The 21,705-nt window shown below is 36.0% G+C and overlaps 2 protein-coding genes across 3 annotated transcripts in view; both read left to right on the top strand.

Moving 5' to 3' along the window:
* Stat92E (Signal transducer and transcription activator Stat92E) overlaps window positions 1–21,705 on the top strand; it is a 193,724-nt gene that overhangs the window by 79,272 nt on the left and 92,747 nt on the right. For both annotated transcript variants that reach the window (XM_089253448.1, XM_089253447.1), the window contains exon 14: window positions 4,407–4,487. In XM_089253448.1, the coding sequence (XP_089109574.1) occupies window positions 4,407–4,487 (81 nt within the window). The remainder of the gene's footprint in view (window positions 1–4,406; window positions 4,488–21,705) is intronic.
* Window positions 7,569–13,068, top strand: LOC149065808 (uncharacterized). Its single transcript, XM_089253988.1, has 2 exons — window positions 7,569–7,986; window positions 10,203–13,068. The coding sequence occupies exons 1-2, from the start codon at window positions 7,812–7,814 to the stop codon at window positions 12,425–12,427; spliced, it is 2,400 nt and encodes a 799-aa protein (XP_089110114.1). The 5' UTR covers window positions 7,569–7,811; the 3' UTR covers window positions 12,428–13,068.

Genomic DNA, 21,705 nt, shown 5'->3' with positions numbered 1-21,705 from the left:
TTGATGTGCAAAACTCATGGTATGGTTCTTAAAGATACTGATAATAAATATATACTTAATCCATAAGGTATTATTTAGTAGTCAGTTTTACCATAATAGAAATAATAAAATAATGAACAAAGATTGTGCCACCCCCAGGCGAACTCTTCATGTGCAAAGATGCAGGACACACTTAAAAAAACTGAATGCCTGATAAAAACTACAAGTGTATTTTTGATTGACATATTCCTAAAAGTGGGCTCTGAAATGAAGTTCTAGAAGTTTCTTTTTAACAAAAAGATGAAAAGATCATCAATTGCATGGATTGATATTATAAATGCATGAACTTAGCGATTTGCAGGTGGAACAATCGAGTGCAAATATGCCAGTACCCCTTATTACAGAGTGCAGAATTATCTACTTGTGTAGTATATACGTTATATGGTAAATGTGATAAATCTGGTGATTTTTTTTATATGCACTATATCTCGTGTATCACATTTACTGTAATACATATAAACCTGATTTCCCTTACTGATACATGATTATATGGGTTGGGTAACAAACCTAGGCTAAAATGGGTTAAACAGCATTATGGATTCCGATTTCAAGAGCAATATGCAGGGTACATAGCAAACAGCATGCATGGCATTTTACTGGTGAACTGTTGATCCTAGAGGTATACTTCCAGTTTAAAAAAAAGTTTCCAAAATAATGTGTAGTACTCAGATACATCATTCATGTTTCAAGGGGTTGTATAGTTATTAAAATAATAACTTTTTATTCAGTCCCTGTGTGTCCCAAAACCCAATTATAAAGTTTATACAAAAAATTGACACTTTTAAGACAAAATTGGAATGGGTTGACTGGTCAACTCGTTTCAGCTCTACAGTGGTTCAGGACCTTGTGGTCAGAAATCACAAGTGAGTCGTTGAGGGGGGTGATCTTTATGTTTGGCCGTCCGAAGAGTTCTTTTTTGTTTTTGCAGAGTGGTCTTTGGGGCACCATGTGTTGCAAAGTGTTAAACATTGTCTTGACTGAAGTTAATAAAGCCTGTCCAAGCTGACGAAATAGGTGGCGTGTTTCTTCCATCATTAACGAGGAAATCCTGGCAAATTCTGAGGAAGAATCCCTTGAGAAAATTCAGTTCAGAGTTATGTGTTGTTTTCTTGAAAAGACACTTTCTTAAAATCAAAATTATGTGAAAGCTGCCAACAGTGTTGGGCAATAGCCAAACTATTTGTCTGTCCTTTCTCAACATGCTTTCGGTGTTTGAGAACTTGAATATTAAGATTTCTCCTAGTTTGGCCAATATACCCTTTTTCGCAATTCTTGCATGGGATGAAGTAGATACTAGATTCTTTGGAGGGCGAGACAAAAGTTGTCATCTATCTCTTGATGCCAACAAAATAAATTCCATATTACTAAATGCAATATTCATTGAGATATTTGAATTCAAAACATGAAAGAAAATTGGGAAATAACAGCGTTAAATGAGATTAAAATGGTTTTCCCCACATTTACAGCGGTTTTTTCCCTGATGGCTCCAAAACCAATGAAGGCATCAGGACAGCCTATTGTATATACACAAACAATGCAAAAAAAAAGAAAACATGACCAGCAGCTCCAGATAAAAACAATAGTAACTTTCAAGCAGAATTGTTAGTGATAAAAGCAGCTACACAATACTCAATGGGAACAGAAGAACGAGTTTTAATAAGAACTGATAGCCGCTCTTCTCTTCCAGCACTTCTAGATCCAACAAATAGAAACACAATAGTACAGTTATTGAGGTGGTGTCTATCAGATAACCAAAACATTTTCCTAGGTTGGACCAAGGACCATGTATTGGAAACGAGAGCAGACTCGCTCTAGCCAAAGCTGCAATCAACTGTGATAATAAACTTGATAACCCTTTTCCACTAATGCTCTTAAAGCGACAACTTAAACAAGGAACCCTCCAGAAATGGCAACAAATTTGGGACCAAGGAACAACAGCTAGGAAAGTGCACGAAATTGTCCCTCGTCACATACACCACACTAAACTGGAACAGGGAGGTGACAATCTTCATAACAGGACATGGCCCATTCCCTATATATCTACACAGACAGATATGCTGCCGAACAGACAAATGTGCCTGTGGTATGGTGGGTACTCCAGTTCACTATGCCACAGAGTGCAAATTTACAAAGCATCTACACATGTACAAATATTCCTAAAACAATGGTTCACTCAAATAATCAAAAACACAGCAGCAAGGATTACAAGCCTTGTCAAATATATACACGCCAACGAAAAACAAAAAAAATCTATCCATCAGATTTATAAAATAATGTTTCAAATTTTAAGAAAATAAGGGAAAAAACAGATAAAAACAACAACACAAATCATATCCACATGACTGCCACTACTATTACATGTACAAGATATAGCATGTATAAATGGGATCCGAACAATAATTTTTATGACATTCCCGTTACAATGATGTAAATGTGATAACCACAAGTTTCCTCCATTCTGCTATTCTAGCAGGGGTGGTAGGTGGGAGGACATGAATGGTTTCATAATGACCATTGCTTGTAATTTTTATTTTATATATCTTCATTTTTTTTAATATAAATATAACCAGCCAGAGCAAATCAACCAAAACAACAAGACTGAAGCTGATCCTTAGCTAAAGCTCTCTCTAGACAATTCCCTATTTAAACTAATCCCACATTGCTCACCAAAATAGTTTTAGAGCGAGACAACTCTGCCTGGCAGTTATACAGTCAAACCTCGCTAGTGCGTCACCCGGAATGAGGGGAAAAGCTTTAGCAAAATGCTATAATGCTAAGGGGCCATTCAAGTATTACATCAGCAGATTTTTAGCCATTTTTGACCCCTCCACCCCTTGTCAGCAAAATTTCGTCAGCAGCTTAGAATATTTCATACCTTCAAAAAGGGTGGTTGATGATGTCAGCAACCTTCAAACCCCTCCCCCCTTGTCATCAAAAGTCCGCAAATCCGAAATTCCCCCCCGATGCTGACGTAATACTTGAATGACCCCTAATGTAATGATTGATGGTTGGATGTCTACTCGTTGTGTACCTCATGTACGCATTTTTGTAGAAGTGGCTACTACTTTTTTCGCATTCTGCGAAAAATGCGACCGTGGCTTAAACACTGGTACATATGTATATAAATGTGTGTATATGTGTATATGGCACGAGTGATCCCTTATTGTATATATTCCCCCACACAATATTTTGTATATTTTCATCAAATACACCGGAGAGAGTGAACTCAACCCAATAAAACTGATGCTGGCAAAGTTATGCTGGCTCTGCAAGTTATCAAACCCATTTGCTCACCAATAAGGTGTTAAGCGAGATGACTCGCTCTGATGGATATTTTATTTTTCACAATAAGATTCTCGTTTTTTTGTATCCTGTGTACATAATATGGCAAGTGTAAGATAACAGACAAGATGGCATGGGCCCCCTCTCCAATTGCTTTTAAAATACACTTCCATCCTTATACGCGTACATTCTCTGTCTTAATGAAACCCCAAAACTTTTCTCCAACTCCCAACCCCATCTCGTCTGTAATCACCACAAAATTTGTTAATCGCGACAGTACCCAATTGTCCAGGGAAAATATGTTGTAAAAATTTTTGTTTGTTCTCTTTTTTTCTTTTTTGACACAAAATAAAGTGTTTCAGACTGCCACGAAGCTGGGCTGGAAGAGATCTCGGTAACAGGATAAGTCCAGTGGCAAAGTTATGCAGCAGTTTTCCCCCAACTTTCCTCTTTTTTAAATTTGAATAACTCGGTGAATATTGCACTTAGAAACATATTTTGTTTGTTGACATCAGGAGAGACAAAGCAACAACTTCTAATTGGGCTTTGGGGCACACGGGGACTGTATAAGAAGTTTTTTTAATTTCAGTAACTATACAACCACTTGAAACATAAATGATATATCATAGTACTTCATGTTATTTGGAAACTTTTTCTAATTGTAAGTATGCCTCTAGGATCAATGGTTCGCCAGTAAAATGCCATAAACCCTGTTTCCCTGTATACTGCCATGTAGATTGCTATAGACATTGATAAGAAAAAAATATATAGATAGAAATCCATATGTTCTATGGTTTGTTCGTGGTGTTAAGTTTGCAGCTAAGAATAGGGTAGAGAATGTATCTTTATGCTACAGAGTATATAGTTTGTATATATCAGATGTGACGACATTCTTTCCCTTACAAAATTTCACTGCTGTGTCTTGCTGAAGAAGTTCAACTTTAAAAATTATGCCACTGCATTCCTTTATGTATACACTGAATCCATGCATTGTATCTTATGAATTGATTATTTTATACTTTTATTTAAAAAAAAATCATCACATTATACTCAAAAATATAATAAAAAATAATTTTTTTTTTCAGTCTGTAATGGATGAAAAGTTTTCATTATTGTTCCAGTCACAGTTCAAAGTTGGTGGAGGCGAATTAGTTTTTCAAGTTTGGGTCAGTCAACATTCTTTCATTTTATTAAAAAGAAATTATTTTATTATGAAAGGAATTTTTCTCTCAATATTTTTTATAATTTTTTTATTTGTTATTTTGATTTTTTTACTAATGTTCTTGTTTTATTTATGTTTTTAATATTTTGCTAGTAGAAATTGCTCTTAGAGAAGATTTGATGTTATAATTTATATCCATCTACCTTCCAGCTATTCACTACCCTGTATTCACCTTGCTAGCGACATTTAATTATCAAACTCAACTTGCTATTTCTCTCTCTCTTAATCTGTTTTTCTTCAACTTTAGAAGAGAAAAATGTGACTGCATGTCTGTGTGCAGAAACTATGTCCGAAAAAAAATCCAAGATCAAATACGATGACTAGTCAATTCCACGAGGAAACACTTCACTGTTTTATTAAAGTACAATATTTATTTCAATAAAAAGGGTAATTAACACTTCACGTGAAATACACAGAGGAATCCTGGGACAACCTCCCACATTGAGCATTGTCAACATCCGCACTCACATATTTCTCCCAAGAGAATAGTAGTAATAATAAAAACAAAGAAAAGAAATGCAAGTCAACAACAACTCCTTCTTGTGGCAGGAGCAGGAGATAAAAACAAGAGGCATTGACCATACTTCCAGTTTAATCGACCGGACTTCTCTTGCTGCATCATAAGAAATATTTATAGATGAAAAAAAAGTGTTTTTTGACCGTTAATATATTTATTCTGGCTCGCAACACAAAATTCATCGAAATAAGACTGGATCGCTTCGATTTCAAATCATTCAACTAGATACTGAAATGCAACCCATCATCCTGGATTCCAATTATTATTTTTTGTTTCTTACTTCTACCTTCCTTGTTGACCATGCAAAATTTCATGTACATATCTCAAAAACTTCTTGAGAAAAAAATGTTTTCTAACTTTTCGAATGACGTCTCTAAAGCAAACTTTTGCAATCTGATATTATATTTTTGTGTAAAGAATTATTTTGTATTTGATAAATCCAGATAATATTATTAATCATATATAGATGCATTTTGAAGCTTTTTTAAACATGCTTAATTATAAAGTTATTTTACCAAAACAGTGTTAAATTTTTTTAAAATTTATTTGATTTTTACAGCATATATTTTAATAAACATATATTTAATATATATGATAAATATGAAATGGTTTTATACTTGTGTGAAAAAAAAATTCTACATTATAATATTTTACACAGGCCTATCAATTTTTCCCAAGAAATAATTTAAAATTGCTGATAAAAAGCCAGAATATGAGGCATCAAATCACAAAGAATGAAATAATTATCAGATACAACCTGATTGTTGTAGCTGAGGCAGATGGAAGAGAGTAGAATTAAAACATAATGTATATAATGCCTGGTGGTGATATATTAGATGTGATGTTTCTTGTTGTGATGATGATTGTAAAAAATAATTATAGCTTCTGTGAAGATATAAGCTATGGCACACTGGTCTTTGTCCTTCAGAGGGCAGCTGGTGTCTTATTTAATTATGAGACTATCATCCCAGCAGGTGATGATAAAGTCACTGCTGCTGCTTCATTGAGAAAACTAAAACAAAAGTGTTGGAACTAAACTGCCCCCCCCCCCCCATCAAATGATGCAAGTCTCAACTATGATCTTGCTGAAACAGAGAATGTGCTCCATAGAGTAGCTTACTCCAGGTTTAGCAAATTTTTTGTATGATAAAACAATTTCCATTTGAGCTAAATATTTTATATCATTTTGGAATTCAAAGCAAAATGTCAGAAAAGACACTTGAAATTTATAGTGTTGGAAAAGAAAATTGGATCTGACTGTCATAAAAAGTGTTATGCAAAAGTGAAAAATCCGATGATGGTTCCATTACATCATTGGACCCATCAGACATCATTCTTTTGATCTTGAGGAGTGGAGCAAGTTCTGAACATTTATCTACTGTGTGTAAGCATCATAGAGCTTTTTTCTCAAAGAAGTATGAAATATATCCGAAAGCATGCTTTAATCCTTTTAAATGTCATAAGAAAAAAATAAAAGGTTTAAGGATAGTAAACTTGTATTTTTCACAGAAAATAAATGAAATAGATGGTTTTACAAAATCAATTCTAGGGCAAAAAATATGCCATGCCTGCAGGGACAAAGTGAATAAACACATCAATAAATTAGGTAAAGAAACTGAATACTGTGAAGAGATGAACAGTGATATTGATGTAGAGATAAGTAACTTGGAAATGTCAATTTCTAAACAAGAAATACTTGAAGAAATAAATTCATCTCTACAGAATATAAAAGAGTCATCAGCTAAACTTCATAGGGTGGCTAGCTCCAGTGCAGGTCAAACTATGCCAAAAGAAAAGTTGAATCTGCCTGTTAACACTTTAAAATTAAAGGTTTGTAAAGTTTTTGAAGAAGAATTACCAGAAAATGAATCTCAAAGCACACTTAATGAAGATATTTAACAGAAAGCAAATGATATGATTATTTGATAAAGTTTATTAGAAATAAGACTCAATTTAACCATCACAATAAGGGGAAAACTAAATTTTAACTCTTGCCCCTGCTTCATGGAACAAGAAAAAAATCTGTGAGGAGTTCAATGCCACTGAATATGCTGTGCAAAAAGCAGGAGAGTTTTTGTAAATGAGAAAGCAAAGGTGAGTCATTGTTTTTTTATTATAAAAAGAATCAAAAATTAAATTTCAACGATTTTTTTGCAATCTAATTTTTTAATGCAAAGGTTTAACTTTTCTTTCCTAGTCATAATCTACATTTTTTTGTGAGCATTTTAGTGGAAATTTCATTTGAATGTATTGAAAATCTGCAGTTATGATATATTTTTTCACAAATAATATTGCTTGAATGGGGTTAGCCTAAGACAGGGTTCGCACATCCTTACAAACTCCTTAAAAAGTCCTTACTTTTTATTTCCCTGTGGAAGGGCCCTTATAACTCCTTACTTTTTATAGCCACTCCTAAAAAGGTTTTTTTTTTTCTCTGAAGGAATGAATGATCCTTCTTAGAATAGGCATTCCCCATGGAGATCCCAATAGCGTTGCTTAGAAAAATGAGATAAGGGTCCCCTCCCCAAATAAAAAGAAAGGGAGAAAAGAAAAAAAAATCTTTTGTAATAAGAAACCTGGAAACAGGGAAGGGGAATTAGAACATCCAATGTGGCTGTGTGTGTGGAGGGTCATTAACAATCCTATCCACTCAGGTCAAGGAGGTCAGCTTTCTGAGTGATGTCCTGCTTTGATTTATGTATGTAGTTTTTCTTTTTATACCGGATCTCAACTCAGGTTTTGTTTTCAAATATGCCTGGTGGAAAGTGTACATTTAATAAAACTTGGTTGCAAAAAACTGAGTATAAAGAATGGCTGCTGCAAGATAGCGACCGCTTTAAAGCGAAATGCGGAATTTGCAACAAAATATTCGTCGTATCCAACATGGGTGAATCCGCTGTTAGAAAGCATATGAAAGGTAAGTCTTAATTTCATTTTTTGTTTACTTTTTAAGATTAAGATTGTCAAAGAAAACATTTTTTATAGAAATCGCGTGCTTCAGTGATTTTAGTTGAATAGACTATTTTTAGAAATAGTCTCTGTGTGCAATTCATTGAGCAGCAATTAATGAAATATGTTATTTAGCCGGCTGTACATGTAGTAAGAACCTTCCGTTGAATAATGAAATAGTAGCCGTTCGGATTCGGTTCTAAACTATAGGTTTCGGTCTTTCTGCGCATAAAATGCCCATGCTGCGCCAAAAATTATCAAATTTAAAATTAATAATTTGGCAAGATAAATTTTGTAAAAGAAGCGAAGTCTAAAAAGAGGTGCGTAATTTGATTCGTGAGGATCGCTTTTCAATCCTTCTGCATCTTTTCCCTTGATAGCTATTTATTAAATCTCTGCAGTCTATTATAATCTACTGTTATTTGATTGATGGAATTAATTATTATTCTGCATTTGTGTAAAGCTAAATATTTGTAAATTGATGTGGAATAAACCACATGTACAGACGTGATTTCTGCGTATTTTTGCGGAATTCCGTATTTTCCGACATCAGTTTTTTGAGTTTCCGCAAACAATTATCGTTTTACGTGCATATTTTGCGCTCGCAAAAAAATACATTAAGCATGCCATCTTCCGCTTGCGCTAACCAATCAAAACGTGCTCTCACGTGTATGAAGAATAAGGGGCCATTAAAGTATTACGTCAGTGAATTTGTAGCCATTTTTGATCCCCTGTGAGCAAAACTCTGACCACCCCTTGTCAGCAAAATTTCGTCAGCGCTGCCCCCCTACCTCCTAACGCATATTGGTGGGATCAGAAACATACGTGGGGGGGGGGGCTCCTGCGCCGCCGGGCCCCCCCCCCCCAGACGGGAAAAAAAATTTTTTTAACATTTTTTTTTAAAAAAAAAACTTTATATGTTTCGTGATGAATTTCATAAAAAATTTTCTTTCGAAATTTTAATTTTAAAAAAATGTTTTTTTACTTCAAAAAAGATTGTTATCAAATTATATATGTTGTCATGATCAATTTCGGGCGCGGTAGCCCAGGTCGATAAGATACTTGCCTAAAGTACCAAAGGATGTTTAGAGGTGTCCCGATTTATTGTGTGTAGGTTCGTTGGATCGTGGGTGCGGTAGCCCGGTCGATAAGATGCTCGCCTACCAAAGGATGTTTAGAGGTGTCGCGAGTTCGATACCCGGTTCGTCCTTGTCAGAAAACTTTCCTGACACAGGGGTACAACAAAAAAAAAAAAACGGCGACTTGACCGCAGCAAAAAATTGCTACCGCAGGGAGTCCCCCATCGAGGGGTTAGCGCACCAACCTCTCGATGAGTATAAAAAAAAACAAGCCTGCCGTTCGGAATCGGCAATAAATTGTAGGTCCCGGTCTAATTAGCCCTCGTGTGCAGAAAAATGACCGTGGTGCGACAAAAATGATCGTTGGATCGTCCCGTATTTTACGGGACAGAACGATTTTTTTTTCCTTATTATTCGCGGCGCTTGGGAGGCGCCCCCTCCTAGATCCGTGTCGCCGCCCCTCTAGATCTGCGTCAGTTCCAGATGGCATAAAAATTACAAATTACATACAGTTGCCTCTTATCAAAAAGTTGATGAATTCTGATGGTCTTTGTTCATATAATTTCATATCAGAAGTTGTTGATTTTCAAGAAGGGATGCAAATGACTTGCAATATTATATTCTGCTCAAGGGCTATGCAGTGCCTGCCTTGGAGGGGGGGGGGACAGTTTTCCTTTGACTGGGAAATTTTTTTTTTACTTTTTTTCCCTCAAGAAATTTTTTTTCGTCGGGCCTATGATCGTGGCGGCTCCCCCCCCCCCCCCGCTCTTCCCGACGGGGTACCACCCCAAAAATGTCTGGATTCCAAACTTGGCCACGTTTGATAGAGGTTCCTAATCTAGGAATAAATTTTTCATAGCAACGCCTCAAAGGGAAAGAATACATGACCCCCCCCCCCCAAGTTGCTTTTGCTCAGTGTTGAATTGCATATCTAACAGGAAATTATAATTTGAATAAATTTTTTTTTAGTTATGAAGCTGTTTTTGTGATTTGCAAAATTGTGAGAAATAGATGAAATTAAAAGATACAATAAGAATTTCTTTTCTAAAAGCATTATCTGAAAATTAAATTTGACAGTAGAATTGTATCTTGTTTTTCTTTGAAATATCTTGAGGTTTATTGCTTATTAATGTGTTTTATTCTTTTTCAGGAGCTAAACATAAAAGTTTTGTCACCAATAAGTTGCAGTCTGCAGGGACAATGACAAATTACTTACAAAGCCCAGCATGTTCATCAAATGTACCATCTTGTTCTTCTGGGGAACTCCCAACATCTGAAAACACTGTGAATTCATTCGTAACAAAGAAAGAAGTACTGGATGCTGAAATTCTTTGGGTATTGAAATGTGTTAAACATCATTACTCGTACAAATCTTGTGAAGATGCTTCAAAGCTCTTTCAAGAAATGTTTCCTGACAGCGAAATAGCAAAAAAATTTAGCTGTGGAGAGAGGAAAGCTGCCTACTTGTGTCACTTTGGATTAGCACCACACTACCAAGCAATGTTTTTAGAACAGCTTAATGCCCTGGAGAAGTATACTCTTCTTTTTGATGAAAGTCTTAATAGTAAAAACCAAAAAAAACAAATGGACATGTACGTCAGATATTGGAGCTCAGGTGATGATAAAGTTAGGACTCAGTATTTAACCTCTGCATTCTTGGGTCACTCAAAGGCTGATGATCTCCTCTCTTCTTTTTATGAAGCTACTAGAAAATTGGATTTGTCAAAACTGTTGCAAATCTCAATGGATGGGCCATCAGTGAACTGGAAATTCTTTGAAAATTTGCAGCATGACTTGCAAAAAGAATATGGAATACAATGTGTGATTATTGGAAGTTGTGGCCTCCATATATTAAACAACGCTTTTATGAAAGGAGCATGTGCAACTAACTGGAATATATCATCTATATTGAGCAGTTTATACTGGATTTTTAAGGATTCCCCTGCAAGGAGGGAGGATTTTCTCAGTATCAGCAAGACAAAAAAACTTCCCAGGAAGTTTTGCCATATCAGATGGCTTGAAAATTGTCCAGCGATTGAGAGAGCAATTGAAATTTGGGAAGATATTGTGACTTACATAAAAAAAGTTGAAAACAGAACATTTCCTAAAGTGACATGCAAGTCCTTCTCAATCATCTCAGAAGCCTCAAAAGATTGTGCTATTTTGATCAAATTTAATGTGTTCTTATCTATTTCAAATATTTTGCAACCATTCTTGATTGCTTACCAGAGTGATAAACCCTTGCTGCCTTTTTTTGCTGAAGACACAATGAAAATGATAAAACAGTGCCTTAAGCTCTTTAGAATAATGAAGAATGACAGCATTGAAGCAATCAAAACAGTGGAAAATCTCTGTAAATTTGACTTCAGTGATGAAAGCTTACATTCACCAAAACATAATGTTAGTTTTGGATTTATTGGGGATGAGGTACTTAAAGAGAAAATGTTCCAAAAAAAAGTGACAGATAAAGATCACCTTACATTAAAAAATGAATGCCAAACATTCATAATAAAATTCGTTCAGGCACTTATGGAGAAATGCCCCATAAATTACGTGTTGGTACGAAATTCATCATGTTTAGACCCAAGATACATTGTGACATACCAAGAAAATGCAAAAACAAAGTTCAGAAGAGTGCTATCTTATTTGTCGAAAAAAAAACAAATATCCAATGAAGATGGAGATGAAACTCTTAACCAGTATGAGGATTTCCTACAAGTTGTGAAAAGAAATCGGTTTGCATTTGAAACGTTCGATCCAAGAACTATGTCATTGGACAGTTTTCTCTTCTCATACTTGAGTGAAAAAAAATATGATAGACTTTGGAGTGTATTCAAAGTTGTTTTGATCTTGTCCCATGGACAAGCATCTGTGGAACGAGGTTTTTCAGTGAATAAAGACATTGAAGTTGAGAATTTAAAAGAGGAATCATATATTGCACAAAGACTGGTGTATGATCACATAAGGTTGTGTGGTGGGGTTCTAAATGTTCCCATCACAAAGCAATTGAGGCTCTCTGCATCGTCTGCCAGACAAAAATACACCCAATACCTAGAAAGTCAAAAACAGCAAAAACAATCATCAGAAATGAGGGAAAAGAGAAAATGTGTTGAAGAAGATATTGCAAATTTAAAGAAAAAAAAACAGTGTATTGAAGGAAACATTTTAAAGAATGAAAAAGAAGCGGACATGCTGGCAGAGAAAGGGGAATCAAAAAAAGACCTCTCCTTGTTTTTGAAGTCCAATATATTGAGAAAAACAGTAAAAGAAGAATTATTCATTGTCAAAGAAATTGACAATCAAATTGAAATAAAAAAGAAGGACCTAGATAAGTTATAATTCCTGTCACAAAATTGTGCCACTACATGTGGAAATTCACCAACACCTTTGAGTTTTGGGTTTCATGTTATACCTAGTTTTATAAATAAAAGTTTAACAAAGTTTTTTTACTCTGAACAGATCATAATAGTACAACTTTTCTTTTGTGTATGTATTGATCCACTTTCACCAAGAGTGGTGAATACATAGTTGCGACAAATATAATTTTGTAAAGGAAATCCTTTTCAGCTTTGGTTTTTTATTTTGAATGATTGAGGGGAATGAATGAGTAATTGGAATTTTTATAATTCGTGTGACGCTATAATGAGTTACACTTTTGACCAAAACTTGAAGGTTTTATAACACTTCGGTGACAATATAAAAGTATGGACTATCTGTATGTGGATTTTATTATTTTATGAATTCTTACAATGCTGGGTAGCAAAAAGAAAAAGTTGTAATTTGTAAACCACTCTGCTCCTATATTTTTGAGATGAAAGAAAGTTTGTGTGGCAGATTCAAAACAAGTTTGCATTTGTGCTTCCTCTATTTTTTTCACTGTAAAACTCGTAAATTATGAAGTTTGCCATGACTCCTTAAAAACGATTGAAAACTCCTTAAAAACTCCTTAAAAACTCCTTACTTTTTGTTTAGGAAATGTTGTATGAACCATGTAAGAGGCGTCATTCGTGAGGTTAGAAACATTTTGTTTCTCAATGTTTTTGAGATATGTACATGAAATTTTGCATGGTCAACAAGGATGGTAGAAGTAATAAACAAAAAATAATTGGAATCCAGGATGATGGGTTGCATTTCAGTATCTAGTTGAATGATTTGAAATCGAAGCGATCCAGTCTTATTTCGATGAATTTGTGTTGCGAGCCCAAATAAATATATTAATGGTAAAAAAAACCACTATTTTTTTCTCCTGCATTTACTTCATATATTTAGGAGAAATTTAAAATAAAAAGTTGTTTTGCTAACTGCTGTGTCTCTGGTCTAAATATACGCGACAAATTCCACAAAAACAGAGTTTACAGAGTTACAATTTTTTTTGCATGTAAATTTCAAATGCAAGTGTATGAATTTATTTTATTTTGTGAACACTTTAGTGAAAATTTCACTTGAATATATTGAAAATTGAAAAAATTATTTATTTTCTCAAACAATGCCGCTTAAAAATTGAGCCTCGGAAAAGTCATCTGCATCATTTTTTGATAAACTTAAATTTTTTTCTCAAAAAGTTTTAGAGATATGCAAATAATATTTCACACGGTTAATAAGGATGGTAAAAGCAATAAAAAAAATCATTGAAATCTGAGACTATGAGTGTCATTTTGCCGGGTGATTTGAAATGGAATGCCTATCGGCAGAAATGTGTTACATAATCACGCTACACATTTTGTAACCCTCTACGTTAATGATGATCTCGTCGTTATGTGGGAAATTCCTGTTTATTTTAGACCCCAGAGACCTCTCAGCTACCGGAAACCACCAGAGGGCCCGCTGGCGTACTGGTGAGGGCCAGAATGTTGGCTTAGTTCGGCAGTCGCCAGGTGGGGTCTTACTGCTATCGACCGAGAACGGGCCAGAGGTCGGGCTGCTGACATCCCATATAAATTAATTTCCCTCATGATAACTGTCGCTATTTTCGTGGAGAGATCTGGTTCCAATTCTCATATAGTTGGGACGAGGGTTAATTGTTTGTCTTAAAATTTTATTATTTTTCATAAAGGGACCTCCCAGAGAAGGTATGACAATGTCTCGTTGTGTGGAAAACTTAGAGTTGTACTCACTTGTTTTCGGCGGGGACTGCAGACCTCCGTCGGAACACTTCATTTTTCAGTATTGTTTATTGAATGTTGACGTAGTTAGGAGAGTCTGATAAGCTCTCCGGATTGCGTCATGTTGCCAGGTTTCTGATATATTTTTTTCTGTGTTTATTTTTGTAAATGCATGAATATGCGAATGTGATGTTTTTGTTGAGGCGGAAAGGCCTTATGAGGACATGTGGTCCTCAATTTTTATAAAATGTATGTGTATAAATTACTCCCTCTTTGGCTAACCAACGCTCTGTCTTTGTAATACTCATTAAACTAAACCCTTTAGTTGGGCGGTTGTCCGTTATACAACCACTTCATTTGGCCTTAGGCTGGGAAAATTATCCAATAGTTTGATCATTATGTGATAGTTAAATTATCTAAATCGGTTTCCCGGCATGTTGGAATTGAAAAAGGTTGTTTTATTTTCATAGATGAGAAACCGTGTCGAAGTGACGTCCGACGAAAAATAACAAAGGAGCTGGTGTAACGTTTTAATGTTACTTCCCGAATTCTATTTTTTATCCTCAAGTTTTTTGACAGCACAAGGAAATAAAACGACAACAGTGTTCAAATCAAGACATTTATTCAATTATTAAAACTAAACACAGTTGCAATATTAATTGAGAAATTTTCCAACGATATTAAAAATTTAGTTTAACGTTAAATTAAAAATATAAACGTATCACAGAGATTTTTTCATATATTTCACTTACCTGGGGAAGGTCCGGAACTTCGGCATATGGTTATAGGAGAGACACAAAGTCTGGTTTCGAAGTGGATGTCTGCTGAGACGAGACCCGTCAGAGGCAGATTCTCATTGGCCCCGAGATCGGTGAAGCCGGCTGGGAGCCGTGTTTCCCATTTCAAGGTGCACTGTTTCGAATTAGCACAACATCGGAACCAAGAGTCTGGCAAAGCAACAGATGTGAATCTGTAGAAGAGACAATCGTCGGATGTCAATCCAGTGGGTGCCGAAGAGCTAGAGCTGCAGGAGATCGGAAATCAGGCGGCGATGAGGCAGATGTTGAGAACAGCCGTTATCGACACATCTATTTCACATAGTTGGCGATACCAACTAGACCAGGAACCCTGGGTAGAGACCTTTTCGACATCACCCGGTTAGTGTTAGAAGAACCAAGCCATCGCTCTTATATAAAGCTACTATTAAAACTTCGGACCTGCCGAGACACAAATATAAAACTAGATACTCGTGATAGGATACGATTCCAAGCCTGAGGCTAGATGAGGTCACGTTACATTAGACCTGACTAGAAAAATTAGCACCACTGTGCTATAACATCGGAACACCGAACTCGTTAAACGAGTGAGGTGAAGAGAAATGCAATGAGATGTGATGAGATGTAATGCAATCGTTCAGTAACCGCAACTTGTATATATAAGCTAGTGGGGAACAAGTATTTTGGTCCACTTGGATGGCGGAAATATTCCGTCACATCATGAAAAATATTACGTCACAACAATAAGAACATCGGTATAATTTGCATATAATTTCCAAATATTATTATAAACATTAAATTACCGTTTGGCAATATGTCAGGCGAACTGGCCAGGTTCACCCAACATGACCAACGACAATTGGGAAAGTTTACCAACGGAGGTCCGCAAACGAAATACTTATGTTAACATAAAACTTAGAACATACGAAGGAAAACAACCTCCAATGAGACTAGGTGACATCTCTCCCGGGAGACACCAACAGATTAAGAACTCTAAAGGTAAGTACACTCTTGACATTAATTAAGGAAAACATGACCCGGAGGAGAACATGTTACACTGGCTTCGTCAAGGGTAAGTGCAATAACCTTTCATCTTGTTGATCTGGCCCTCAACAGAGCATCTGCCTGGTGCTGATCTGGACCTTTTTCGATTCCGGACATACCGGGAAACAGGAAAGGGTTTTAGTTGAATGAGTATTACAAAGACAGAGCGTTGGTTAGCCAAAGAGGGAGTAATTTATACACATACATTTCATAAAAATTGAGGACCACATGTCCTCATAAGGCCTTTCCACCTCAACAAAAACATCACATTCGCATATTCATGCGTTTACAAAAATAAACACACAAAAAAATATATATCAGAAACCTGGCAACATGACGCAATCCGGAGAGCTTATCAGACTCTCCTGACTACATCAACATTGAATAAACAATATTGAAAAATGAAGTGTTCCGACGGAGATCTGCAGCCCCCGCCAAAAACAAGTGAGTACAACTCTAAGTTTTCCACACAACGAGACATTGTAATACCATCTCTGGGAGGTCCCTTTTATGAAAAATAATAAAATTTTAAGACAAACAATTAACCCTCATCCCAACTATATGGGAATTGGAACCAGATCTCTCCACGAAAATAGCGACAGTTATCATGAGGGAAATTAATTTATATGGGACGTCAGCAGCCCGACATCTGGCCCGTTCTCAATCGATAGCCGTAAGACCCCACCTGCCAAACTAAGCCAACATTCTGGCCCTTACCAGTACGCCAGCGGGCCCTCTGGTGGTTTCCAGTAGCTGATGGGTCTAAAATAAACAGGAATTTCCCACATAACGACGAGATCATCATTAACGTAGAGGGATCGGATCCAGATACGTTAAAATTTGTGTTTTCCAAGCATGACGCGCCAGCTCAGGATAGCTATATAGTATATAACGCTGGCGTCAGCTACTCTATCAGCTGCAGGCTCTGGTTTGAAGAGAAGGGAGAGAGAACACACAACACAAAAATGAATATCTGTGAAATGCATGGCATGCGATGCATTTAACTCCTTCAGAAGCAGTCCACCAATCACGCCCAATGTAAGGTGCTGTTGTTACCCGTATTACGCTCTGTAAGAAAACAGTCGTACTGCTTTTCTTATTGGTGAGTGGACAGCATGTTGCGCTGGGTGATTCGCGTTGCACGCGCCACAGAAAATCTGCTCCTAGGAAAACTCTGCTTTAGGGGACAGAGCCCGAGCCCATCATCTCCTAGAGATAGAAGGCCTCTGCAGTGTTTGCCATAAACTTCATTCAAACTACCTAGCAAGTTTGCCACACAGCATCGTATTTTGTTTCTTATTTTGGCGTAGAATCTTCCTGATTGCCTCACAAAAGCCGCATAGTGATTGGTTGTGGGGCATAAAAATCGCCAATTCTAAGCTCGATCATTTCTTTTCCTTACAACATTGATACTGGCATGAGCAGGGAATTTTTTTTCCTGAATATTCTGAGGGAAAATGGACTACTTACTGACGTCACAAACAGAGAGTGCGGAGGCCTTCTATCTCTAGGAGGTGATGCCGAGCTACATCTGGTTTTACAGGAAGGGGGGGGGGGAAGACTAGCCGCTAGCTGAACCCACTTTTTTTTAACCTTCAGAAAATAACTTTTGTGTGTCTTTATGTTAGGGGTCATTCAGGTATTACATCAATGGTGGGGGTTCCCATTTGCTGACTTTTGATGATAAGGGGGGGGGGGGGGGAGCTTTGAAGGATGATTGCGTCATCAACCACCCTTTATAAAAATAAAGTCTTAATGGCGTCTTACTTGGTGCGCTAAAAACGAGTAAAACTTTTCACTGATTTTTGGGCACCTGAACAATCCCTATCGAGTCCCCTACAGAGCCATTTCAGTGATCTTCAAATACTTGGCAGATCCTAGTGATCTGGAAAAGTGCCATGGTCTGTTTAAGTGTGCTGTACTTGTGCCGTGCGTTATACAAGTGATCTGGAAAAGTGCCATGATCTGTTTAAGTGCTCTGTACTTGTGCCGTGCATCATACAAGTGATCTGTAATTATGCCACGAATCACTTAAGTAATCTAGGAATGTGCTGCTAATAACTTGAGTGATGTAGAACTGCACTGGTGGCCGCACCAGTGTTCTAAAACTGTGCCACATATCATCTCTAAATGTGCCACGGATCACTTAAAATTTTGCGAAGTAAGTGCAGTTTTAAGGTGTAATTTTTTGTGGGTTTTTCACCCGGGGTTTTTTTTTTTTTTTTTTCAGATTGGGCAAAATCAGGAGGAGTTCGAAGAATAATTTTTAGGAGTTTGAATGAAACTGTCTGTGTTTTATACGAATTATAATTTTTTTAATGTGCAGTACATTTCATAGTCCCTCCCCTCAAAAAAAAAATATTAGTGTTTCAGCTGAGTAATTGTGAAACTGAAAGAAACTGACCAAAAACTGAAGGGTTTTTTTTTACTATACATTTGTTTCTACTATAGGTGGACCATTTATATAGCTGCTATTACTGCCCAAATAAGGCATTGTGAACCGAGTATAGAAACTATTGTTGATAAGGAAAGGGTACACCTTCTGACCTCCTACAGTCTTGCAGCGCATTAATGATAATTTATGATAATTTATTGGGGGAAAAAAAATCTGGTTCAACCTCAGAGTCAAAAAAACTTTTGATGGAAAAAAATTGACAAACCGAAATCCTGATAACTATCAACAAATTTTTACTCATGTTATGATATTGGTCTGTTTCATAGTTTGCAAAAGTCATAATATCTGAATGATAAAATTCTTCATAATTCTAACAAATCACATTTACTGTATCATTAAATTGGACACTTACAAGCAAGACAATACAAAGGCTACAGACAACACACAGGAGTCTGGAAAGATGTATGTTAGACATCATAAGAAGAGACAGACAACCAATCACTTGGATAAGAAGCCACTCAAAGGTATATGATATCGTGGAAAGAATTTAACGTTTAAATTTAACGAGAAATATTTAGAATGGAACTGGACATATTGCAAGAAGACAGGACAACAGATGGAGCACAAGTATTCTGGGTTGGTACCCCCGTGGTGTTATACGTCTGCGAAGGCGTCCCCACACAAGATGGGTCGATGAGATCAGAAAAGTAGTTGGAGTCAACTGGATGGCTAAAGCATCAAACAGAAAAACAAGGAAAAATTTAGAGGAGACCTTCATCCAGCAGTGGATTGAAAATGGTTGATGATGATGACCGTATTATTCAAATGGCTTTTCAACCAGCTTCCAGTAATCTGGTGATTTTTGATAATCTGGCACACCCTGACCTCATATGTGTTAGATGAGTGATATACCAAGTTCTTACAATGCTCCTAGGAGCCAAGACACACACTTTGAGAACAAATGCTGTAGTGTGTAAGAAGGCATTTAGAGTATGCAGGCGTTTCAGTAATTTTAATAATTTTGAATAATTTTAAAGGGGAAGCAGAAATGTTGAGTGTGTGTGTGGAATTACTCCCCCCCCCCCTCAAAAAAATTCAACAAAATATTACCCATTAGCATAAACTTTTGCCATACTTTTGGCAGCAGATGGATATGATGGCTGTGCAGACTTAGGTTTGAAAATAAAAAGGGTGGGGGAATGTGTGTGAAATTTTTAACATCTGCAACTGTAGTGAACTGCTGCTTGGCTAGGAAATATTTAATATTGCAAAAACAGTTGAAATTCTTTTAATGAGCAATGTCTGACGTGTCATATAGAACATCCATCTTACTAAGTTTAATGCTCGATTCTGTGATAACACTGAACTTATAACAAGGAGTCCTTTTTCAGTGAAAATGCTTGTTAAATCTGGTCACTCACTAAATCTATTCTCAAGTGAAAAAAATTAAATGTGGGTAATTAAGTACTTAAAGCGATAATATAAGATTATATTCATATCTGACATATAAAATAGTGTTTCCCAACTTTTTTAAAACTTGATTGCTACCAGAAAATTATATTTAACTTTAACAGTTAAAAATTTGCTTTTGAGCAACCCCATCCTGAAAGGGGGTGGGGGAAACAAACACAACGCATGAAAAAGAAAAATTCTGGTAGCAATTCTCCGGGGGTTGTGAGCGGTTATCATTTTCTCTCATTCTTTTACATATACAGTAAAACCTCCCAATAACAACCACTAACGGGACCATGAAAATGTGGCCGTTATTGGGAATAGCCGTTTTATTTCTGAAAAAAAAATTATCAATCTATGTAACGAAGAATGGTAATCCTTTTTGTAATTGATGATAATTATATAATGTATTATATTTGAAGTTCATTCTCAGATCACATTAGTGACCCGGGGTGCTGTTCCAGATCACTAAGTGACCCGGACACATATACAGATCACTTAAATGGCCCTTGGCACAATTATAGATTGCTTCAGTGGCTCTTTTCCCCTCTCCACTACTTTCAGTGTACCCAAGTAGCATTTATACCCAGGAAAAGAAAGCATACATAATTTTCTTCCCCCATAGAGTTCGAGTGGGAAAAACTCCCTTGAAAATCAGCATGAAAATTATTTTTCCTCATAGTGATATGCATATTTTTTCTTTTGACTCCATGGCCAAAGTGGGTGTTGTTCGGAGGTTACCTGTAATGTTAAGTCTATGGAACGAGTTCGGTTCAAACAAATTGTGGCCAGTGTTTGGAGATTACCATGTTCGGAGGTGGCAGTTAAAGAAGGTTTTACTGTATATATATTTTTCAAGTTTCCATTTTAAACCAATGGTTAATCCCAACTACTGTAAAATACCTGCTTGCTATAAGCGACATATTTGCTGTGCAGTTAGCATTACACCCCCCAAAGCAGAAGCTGAATGTTTTGCATTTTTCTACAACAAGCCCTCAGCTGACTGAAAATGTTCTTTTTTAAAAATTCCCATCTATAATAGCATTTTTCTACACTTTTCTTCAAATTCTTCCAGATTGTTCTGCAACGGCACTAATTGTTATGCAATATACATCAAACATTTCAGCATATTCTGCTTTCGAGATAATCCCCAACGAAACGGATTAATTTGCTTGTTAAGTTCAGACCCTTGCTAAGAATGGTAAAAAATGATATAAACAATCAAGAGAGTAATTTTACTCATATTGAAAATTCTAATATTAATTCATTTGTTCTTCGAGAAATTAATTTCACACAGCTTGATAATTTGGTTAAATCATTAAATAGAAAACCTGCAGGAAGTGATGGCTTAACACCCAGAATGCTCAAGATTATCGTCACCACTCTTCGGTTATATAATTCATCTGATCAACAAATCTCTAAGTATCAGAATTTTTTTACTGAAATCAAACAATCTATTGTCACACCCATATACAAAACAGGTAACAAAGAGGATCTGAACAACTACAGACTTACATCAATATTACCTGTTAGGTCGAAATTAATAGAAAAATGGATTAAACTACAACTTAAAATTCCTATTTAAAAGCTATTAATTATTACTCACATTGTCAATTTGGTTTTAGAGAAAAAATGAATACTGAAATGGCTATGACTAAATTTATGGATTACATAACAAATATAAATAATCATAAAAAGGGAGCACAGCGTTGTTTATTGATATTAGTAAGGCATTTGATTCAGTCAATTGGGATATTTTATTAGAAAAACTTAAAAATATTAGAATATCATCTGCTTATATTTTATTTTATCATATCTTATTATGATTTTATATCTCTTCATTGAGAC

This window comes from Pholcus phalangioides, unplaced genomic scaffold, assembly GCF_987345545.1.
Source record: "Pholcus phalangioides strain wild (caught in Gottingen) unplaced genomic scaffold, Ppha-v1.0 ptg000039l_1, whole genome shotgun sequence".
NCBI lineage: Eukaryota > Metazoa > Arthropoda > Arachnida > Araneae > Pholcidae > Pholcus > Pholcus phalangioides.
The sequence above is the reverse complement of the archived record's forward strand: the minus strand, read 5'-3'. Positions and strand labels throughout refer to the sequence as shown.

What these genes read in the sequence shown, in the direction of transcription:
- LOC149065808 (XM_089253988.1), top strand. Translation starts at nt 7,812, where the DNA reads ATGCCTGGTGGAAAGTGTACATTTAATAAAACTTGGTTGCAAAAAACT. An exon ending in GCATATGAAAGGTAAGTCTT is followed by an intron (nt 7,987 to 10,202) that starts AATTTCATTTTT and finishes AAATATCTTGAG; the next exon opens with GTTTATTGCTTATTAATGTG.